At 32.6% G+C, this 9,297-nt stretch overlaps 1 protein-coding gene across 1 annotated transcript; it reads left to right on the top strand.

Annotated features, from left to right (window-relative positions):
• The first annotated feature begins 6,459 nt into the window (after positions 1 to 6,459).
• Positions 6,460 to 7,115, top strand: LOC104248711 (dirigent protein 22). The gene has a single exon (XM_009805013.2). The coding sequence runs from the start codon at positions 6,478 to 6,480 to the stop codon at positions 7,051 to 7,053; it is 576 nt and encodes a 191-aa protein (XP_009803315.1). The 5' UTR covers positions 6,460 to 6,477; the 3' UTR covers positions 7,054 to 7,115.
• The last annotated feature ends 2,182 nt before the right edge of the window (positions 7,116 to 9,297 follow it).

Below are 9,297 nucleotides of genomic sequence, written 5' to 3'. Positions count from 1 at the left end.
TTCGAGCATATCCTCACTTGGCCATAAGGACTAAGGGTTATCTTCATTTCAAGTTCAAGCGCGCACTCACTCAACTATCAAGCCCAAGGGCTACCTTACCTCATCGACTGTTGAACCTAAACTTAAGTTCGAATGATTATTCGGGGAACATTGATCAGAAACGTTCGAGGTCAGAACTTATTGTCGGTCATTGCCATCTCAAACTTTGGACATTCAAAAGGGATTTTATGATAAGACGCTTTGACCCGCACAAAAGGGTAACAAATTCGGAAGCTATGGAAGGAAAAAGGATTTGTATAAACCTTTTTACAAGAGCTATAGGTCACGATCAAGAGTTTCTCGCAAGGGCCGATCAGCCTCAAAAGCAAAAAATTACTAAGAGCACAAAACCTAACCAGCACGGTCCTTATCGACAAAAGTGTCCTCACCCTCATAACCTTCCCCACCGTCGGGCTCGCTAAAAGTCTTGGTGTTTTCCTCGAGAAATGCCAGCTTCTAAACTTTCGTTTCCCCAGTCACTTACGTCACAATGATGATGTCGTGGCAAATCGAGATAAAGATCAAGGACTCAATTCGTTTCTTGTCGTTATACTCTAAGAAATGCGGGGACTATCTGTATACGGTAGAAATCAGGGCTACCCGATTTCATGGGCTCGAGGGTCACTTCAAGAGCGAGATCGAAATAGACTAGGAGCAAGCCTGATGTATACGCGCAAATCATATGTCTCTATTTAGGCTCAAGAAGTCGCATCGAGGACAAAAGTTCGATATAGACCAAGCTCGGGCTCGAAGGTAGAATAAGAGGCTCGAAGACCTAAGTGCCCGAGGAACATCGAAGCCAAATATGACCGACTTCGGAACAGTGCCATTATGGGTTTGTTACAGAAGGACAAGATTCCCTCCACGTCCCCAAGATCATAGCGTAAATTTCGGAATAGGTTTGTACAAATTAGTACAAATCTGTACTAGGCGGTTATACAGCTGTCCCCAATAAGATTCCTTACTGTAAATAGAAATGTACCTTATTTAGTGTTCCCCCATTATATAAAGGGGACCCCAATCATTTGTAAACATCATCTAATCATTGGAAAAGAATATACTCTCTTACTTTTCTCGCTCATTGTTCATCTGAATTGTCCTTTAGTTTTATTATTCTTCCTTTATTGTTCTTGACCAATCTCGAGGTCACTTGGGCTCGAGGTCGAGACTGGCTTATCTATCGGTTTGGTCTTACTTATTTCTTTCATCTATACTTCAGATTTCTTGATTATTATTAGTATTGAACTGAATCACGTATCTTTAAAACCACAAATCAAATTTAATTATTACTCGTATTTTCGAGGTAAACACCCTTCCCAGTATTATATTGAGAAAAAGGGAAAAGAAACCAAGATCCCTTTGGACTACTTGCACTGTGTAGCCGTATTGAGGTAACTTTTTAATTATGTCCCGATTAGTTTAATTGGCTAAATTTCACTTTTTAGAAGTAGTTGGATGAGACAAATTTCGCCCACTTGGCTACCGATGACAGAATTTAAATAGTGGCCTTGAAGAAGGTTATTTGTGCAAATGCTCCAACTAAATAACCCGTAAACTTTATGGCCCAAAATCCCTTGTTTTACACTTATAATCCATCTACAAGGGATATTTGCATCTATACCCGCTTTTTGGGCCATGTTTTAACTTGTATCCGCTTTGCAAAAAAATTACAAGCGTACCCATTTTTTTGCGTAACTTCAGCATACGGGGCTGAAGTAGCAAAGGCAATCACACAAAACTTCAGCATTTTAGTAGACGGGCCTGAAGTAGGAAGTGTGCTGAACCAAGTTTGCTGAAATTTTTGTTTGTAATTGATGAACTTAAGCATAATACTTGTTTGTTCTCTATTTGCTGAAATTTTTGTTCTTAATTGCACTAAATTAGCTGAAGCTTTTTTGTCCTGGATTCATTAGTTTTGTCATTAAGCTTTTTCAAGAACTTCAGCAGAAGATGCTGAAGTTATTTAGTTCATTTATAAAAAGTTCAGCACTAAATAAGCTGAAGTTTTTTTTTTGTCATGAATAAGCTTTTTTAAAAACTTCAGCAGAAGATGCTGAAGTTATTTAGTTCATTTGTAAAAACTTCAGCACTAAAAGCTGAAGTTTTTTGTCCTGAATTCATTAGTTTTGTCATAAAGCTTTTTCAAAAACTTCAGCAGAAGATGCTGAAGTTATTGAGTTCATTTGTAAAAATTTTAGCACTACATAAGCTGAAGTTTTTGAAAAAGCTTTCTAACATACTAGATAAATAATCAGATTGCCAACAGTATCTGAATCATAAATTTTGGAAACAATAAACGTGAAAAGAACATAATTATCATTGTCTACTAACTTACGTACGTTGAAATATTCACAAATTATTGTCTACTAACTTACGTAATTATTTATAATTTATTTTTAAATAATCTGATAAATATATTTATGAAAATCATCCCATGAACTAAAGTTTCATAGCAGCACCAACAACAACAGAAGAAAGAAGAAGAAGAAAACGAAAGAGGAGAAGGAGGAGGAGAAAGGGGCTGAAGTTGTTTAAAAAGTGTACAAGTTAAATTTTTTTTAAAAAATGGGTATAGGTTAAATGTGGCGGACCAAATAGGGCGCCCCGTGCAATTTTTACATCTACAAGTTGGGACCGTGCAAAGATTAATGGATGAAGAATTAACCTAAATAGCCGTCCATCCAACCGCTTAAACTAAAAATAGCCAGTGAAGGTATAATATATGTATAATTTATTTATTATATGTATATAATTGTGTATAATCAATATATAATCTATGTATATGACTAGAAAAAATAAATAATAAATATGGCCGGTTATTTGTGTAAAAATCCTTTAGTGGATCATAATGGGGTTTTAACACCGTATACCCCTCTATAAATCTCTTTACTCACTATGCCTTAATTATGAAATTATATTGTATACCTATAAAGTAATTACATCGTATATCTTGATAGAGAATCTTATGTGTGTAACAACCACTATTAATAAGGGGATAATATCTCTTAAATGCAACCTTAATTATTGAAACATGTACTCAATGAATTTTGAGATTCACATTTCCCCTAGTTAAACCATATTCCTATTTTCCATCAGAATTTCATTTTGATATTGTATACTCTATACTTTCAAATCTTCCCATATATTTTGAACATACCACAATATTCTAATTTGAAATATAATTCAAATCGAATATATCACAATATTCTAATGACAAGTATGCTATCTAGGCCAAGCATATCACAGTATTCTAATTTAGAATATATTATTCAAACTAAATATACCATAATATTTTAATTTGTAATACATCATTCAAATACTATAATATTCTAATTTGGAATACAACATTCAAACTAAATATACCATAATATTCTAATATGGAATACAATATTCAAACATAACATACTATAATATTTTAATTTGTAATATAATATTCAAACAATATTTTAATTCAAAATAAAATATATAAACCAAATATTCAACAATTTTTTAATTTGAAAAGATCTGGTTTGAATACTGTATTCCAAATTAGAATATTGTGGTATGTTTGATTAGAATATTGTGTTATGTTTGATTTGAATATTCGAAATTGGAATATCATCGTTGTTTGATTTGAATAATATATTTTTATTAGAATATTATGGTGTATTGGTTTAAAGAGCATATTCTAATATTTTATTTTAGTTTATATATTATATCCCAAATTAAAACATTGTCATGTTTTTTTTTTGATTACATAGATGAAAGAGAAGAACAAGATTATGGAGGACTTCATAGAGAAATTACTGGGGTGGACTTTTTGGTGAACATGTATAATTCCAATTCCTTAAAACGTGGGATAATGGAGTATTTTAAGGGATTTATTAAGTTGGAGTGAGAGATAATTTAGTTCCTTAAAAGATGGGATTTATTTAATGGCATATAATGGGGAAAAAAAAATTCAAAAATAGCCAGATTTACAACTGGTCGTTCAAAATAGCTCAGTTTCAAAAGTAATCGAAACTTAGTCACTTTTCATGTAAAGATAAATCAGAGCAAAAACACTATTCAAAATCTGAAAAATACGCCAGTATATTATACTGGAGTTCCAGCATAAGTATGCGTGGACTCCAACATATTATACTGGAGTTCCAAGATAAGTATGCTGGAACTCCAGCATAATATAATGGAGTTCCAGCATAAGTACACTAGAACTCCAACATAATATACTGGAGTTCCAACAAGCATAATTGTCCAGTATAATATACTGGAGTCAGCAAAGTATACCGGTCCAACATAATATGCTGGAATTCATACACAGGTGTACCGAACTCCAGTATATTATGCTGGACCGGTCTCTGTTGCAGCAAAATAGTGGCTATTTTTCATTGGCTTCGTAAACGCTGGCTATTTTTGAATGACTCGTCCGAAAACTTGCTATACCGTACTATTTTTACCATAAAATGATATTAAAAGTTTAAAAAGTAATAAACTTTTATAAAATAAGTATACATGGTAAAGTAAATATTTTAAAAGTATATGGAATTAACTAGCATTTTCGGTGGGCATACCGTGTAGATTACCCGATCATAATCTATCTTACCAACCCCAACGGAAAAATGGAAATATTTTGGATTCTTATTCCAATTGGGCCTGAACATTTAAAAGGCCCATAGTTCATAATGACCAGCTTATACCCTTTCTGTAGAATTAACCAAAATAGCCGCTCATCTAACCGTTTAAATTTAAAATAGCTAGTGGAGGTATAATATATGCATAATGTATGTATTATATGCGTATAATTATGTATGATCAATATATAATTTATGTATAGGACTAGAAAAAGTAAAAAGTGAATATGACTACAGCTTACATGCTAGATCTATCCCTAGCTAAACTTGTTCATTACTATTACTTTTTCCTTGGAACTGCAATAATGGAACACAGTTACTAGTGTGCTTCCATTCTAATCATTCAATATATAATATGGTAAACATTAAATGTCTGTCGTTAAATGTCGTCCATCATCATATTAGACAAGGTTTGAGATCAGGCGAAGCTAGTATATATATTACGGGTTCGGTCGAACCCAGTAATTTTGGTCCAAATTTTGTATTTGTCTTAAGAAACCTATTGAATATATACATATTCTTAATTTGGAATCTAATAACTTAAAAAAACTAGAATACTGAACCCATACGTGACTCCACCTCGGTTTGAGACTGGTCACTAGTTTGGAAGAAAAACTAGTATTATGTGGTATTCGTTTATATTCGAAAAATTAAGCGCTTACATATTGTTATGTTATCACATTCAGAAAGAAAGATAGCCTTATTTATTTCATAGTAATGTGAAATAATCGAGGAAAAATTCTTTCTAATTATACTATTATAAATTAATTAATCCAGATAATCAAAGTGGGGGAAGGAAATCATTATAGTTATTGAAAACTCTAGCGTCTGACAGATATTTTTCAAATAATAAGACTAGTGTAGTGAAACATAATGATTTATGATAGCAGATAGCTTTAATTTGAATTACTACTCTACTAAAGAAATTTGTTCTTTTAATCCCTGAAATATTGTAAATTCTTATTTTGGTCTTTGTAATAATTTGTTAAACACATTTAACCTTCGCTTAACTGAAATGTCGATTTTTGAACTTTTTTGCTTGTGAATTCTCACAAGTTTAACGAACTATTAATTGTTAATCATTAGTTAATTACTCACATATTATGTTAAATATTCATTATTACTCCATAGCTGAGCGGTAGTATAATTATCATAATAATCTAAATGTGATATATTTTCTATGTAAATAGACCAAAATACACAATCAATTAATTCAAAGTAAAATATATTTGATGAAATATCGCAAGGACTAATATCAAATATTTACAAATAATTAAGGGATCAAAAGTGCAAGATTATCCCACTATTTTTTGTTCCCATTTTAGTCTATATTTTTTTTTGTCTTTTTTCTTTTTGTGTGTAGTAGTTGGAAGTATAGTGGTAAAATTTTTAAACTTTAGCCAAAAATAATAATTACTCCCTCCGGTCCAAAATAAGTGATTTTTTTTGGTTGTTTTCACTATTCAGAAATTTACCTTTTAACATTAATTAGCAATGAAATTGATCATATTAACCTTTATTATCTCTTCACATAAATATTCCTAACACATACTTCAACATTAATTACTCCAATGACAATGTAGGAAAAAAATAATTAATTCATTCTTGAAATCTGGAAAAATCACTTATTTTGGACCACAAGAAAAAACCCAAAAAATCACTTATTTTGGACCGGAAGGAGTAATAATTAGAAACAAAAAAGACCAAACAGCCCAAGTTCTAGTAGTTCATCGGAATTATTTTGGCTTGACCGTCTATAAATAGAAAGTTCATGCGCGCGTATGTTCAATTATCCATAACTACCAAGTAACCCAAAAAATTTACTTCCATGCCTAGACTCCTTCATTTCTTCACTATCTCCATTCTCCTTTCTCTTATAGTTTTTTCGGCCACTGGAGAAGATAATGAATACGTGTTCAGAAAATCTATAAATAGAAAGTCCAACGGTGTAAAAAGAGAGAAACTCAGTCATTTCAGATTCTATTGGCACGACATTTTAAGTGGCTCGAAACCAACCTCTATTATGATCGTACCACCACCCACAACCACCATCCTCACAGGATTCGGCCTAATAAACATGATGGATAATGCCCTAACCCTAGGACCAAAATTGAGTTCCAAAATTGTTGGAAGGGCACAAGGGTTTTATGGTTCAGCTTCACAAAGTGAATTAAGTATATTAATGGTCATGAATTTTGTGTTTATTGAAGGGAAATATAATGGTAGCACGTTAGCCGTGCTCGGCCGGAATTCGGCGTTCGAGACGGTGAGAGAGATGCCGGTGATTGGTGGCAGTGGGCTTTTCCGATTTGCTAGAGGGTATGTTCAGGCAAGGACTAAGTTACTGGATTTGAAAACTAAGGATGCTACAGTTCAGTATGATGCTTATGTGTTACACTATTGAGCTTGAATATATTGTTTTAATCTTATGTTAAGTTTATTTAATTAAGTTCAATCATTTTCTTATGTTGGCTGCCAACTAACATTAAATAATTAGGTCGCGACCACATAATCTTTGTCAAGGTCAGGTTCAAACTTTAATATGAGTGTTCAACTCGAGACTTGAAATGAATCCAAGTAGAGGTTCTTTCGAGGAATAGCACGCAAAATACAGCCTGGAAAGACAATTCCACCAAAGGCAATGTTAGATGATTAATTCTCTGCTATCGGTCTAAGTCCAAGTTTGATGAACGGAGTTGTATATTGAGTTAATATGATTGTGAAAAATCGAGAAGTAGCTAGTATTGGGAATTAATCCAGGTGCGCGTAAGTTACCGGACACCTACATTGTTATAATAAAAATTCAAGTTATGTAATTATGGGTATAGCATAATTGTTATTGTGTAATTTGCTGACTTTGGCATGTTATCAAATCACTTATATACGAGTGCGTATCCAGTGTGCTAACTTAAAACGTGTAATAAATAAACGACTTTTGGTTAGGTTGTACTTTAGTTGTGACCTGACTCATGCATATATTATGTCAAGTTCCTTGCTAGCTTTGTACTAGTCGGTATTCTTCGGCCTATCACAAAGGTAATACTATAGTTTAAATAGATAAAAATGAAGAAGCATAAATTTTGGTGGATAAGGTATGGTTTAATGGTCAATTAATAAAGTGATGTAATTTTGAAGATTATGGTTCAAATGCTAGTTACTAGAGACAAAAAACACGATAGATAATTTCTTTCTATTTGTCTAAGTATTGATAAGCAAAATTATCTGATTCTTATATTTCGAGCCGCGAAAGCAGCCACTAATGCTTGCATTATGGTAGATTCTTTATATCATAATGCGTGATACTTTGTGTACTTGACTGCCATTTCTATGTGGGTGGATGATCGAATTTTGCTTTACTCTTCTAGGCTCTAGCAATTACTCGAAAAGGGGTAAAAGGTATATTTGGGACTTTGGCACGCTTGAAGGTCGTCTCCTACCTGAAAAACAATCATCACATTTTATTTTTCATTTTCTTGTATCAAATGATACCCATTTGGATACCTATTATTGCTATTGTAGATATGGTACAGAAAACTGATACACAGAGCTAATAAAAATTGCATTGCAAACGAAGAAAAGCAACCTAGCTAATACCACGTATAGTATCTTTGTTTGGAAAAAAAACATGAAGGAAAAAGAAAAGGATACTTACCTCTTATAGATGCTTCAAGGTAGTGTTAGATTATACAAGCAATTGTGAGCGTCAATTTAGGAGTTATTATCGGAATAAGATTAAAGGGATTTAACTTATATACTAATTTACATTATCAGTATAATTTAATATGTTATAGCCGATATTTACTCTTTTTACCAAGTTATGTATCTAACCTGATATCAATAATAATATACCTAGTTAATCTCACACGTGAGGTCCAGAAAAAGAAGTGTGTAGTCGAATCTTATTCTTACCTTGTGTAGATAGAAAGACTTCAGTAGACCCTCAACAGACTTGATATAAACAAATATATTAATTATCGTAGATCAAATTAACCCTATGATGGTTAAAGATTGCTTATAGCTGATTAGGTAGGAGTGTCCCAAGTTCTTCATTTATATTCAAGATAGACCTCCTATATTTTTTTTAAAAGTTTCTTTTCCCTTCCCTTCAATAGGGAGACTAACTTTATCAACTAACTTCATCTCATAATAACTTGCCGAAGAGCTTACGATATCTTCAATAAAACAATGAAAAATCTGACAACTTAGAATTTCCAACAAGAAAACATAACATCTATATATACTTTTGCAAATTTTCCTACTAGTATATATGGTGGAAACAAAGGATTTTCTAGCACAAAGATATATGATCTTTATATAAACCCTTCATTTTCCTCCTCTATACGATCTTACAATCGTTTATATTTCCTCTTCTCCAGTTCTTACAGTATTCATCAAGATAGTCTTGCTCGCTCCTGAATTCTGCGACGAGCTAGTTTAGTTACTACCTTCAGATCAAATCGAATTCTTTAAAATAGATTCATTCAATAACTTTCACAACAACAGAAATTTGATCGATCTTCTACGCGCCGTGAATTAAAAGATGGCAAAGCTGGTGGGGCATGTAGCAACAGGTCTTGGTTTCTTTTTAATAGGTATTTGGCACTTATTCAACCATATCAAACTACATACTTTGCACCCAAATGGTTAC

This window comes from Nicotiana sylvestris, chromosome 11 (assembly GCF_000393655.2).
Source record: "Nicotiana sylvestris chromosome 11, ASM39365v2, whole genome shotgun sequence".
NCBI classification, from domain to species: Eukaryota; Viridiplantae; Streptophyta; class Magnoliopsida; order Solanales; family Solanaceae; genus Nicotiana; species Nicotiana sylvestris.
Note: the sequence above shows the minus strand (reverse complement) of the source record. Positions and strands in the feature narration are given on the sequence as shown.

What these genes read in the sequence shown, in the direction of transcription:
- LOC104248711 (XM_009805013.2), top strand. Translation starts at nt 6,478, where the DNA reads ATGCCTAGACTCCTTCATTTCTTCACTATCTCCATTCTCCTTTCTCTT.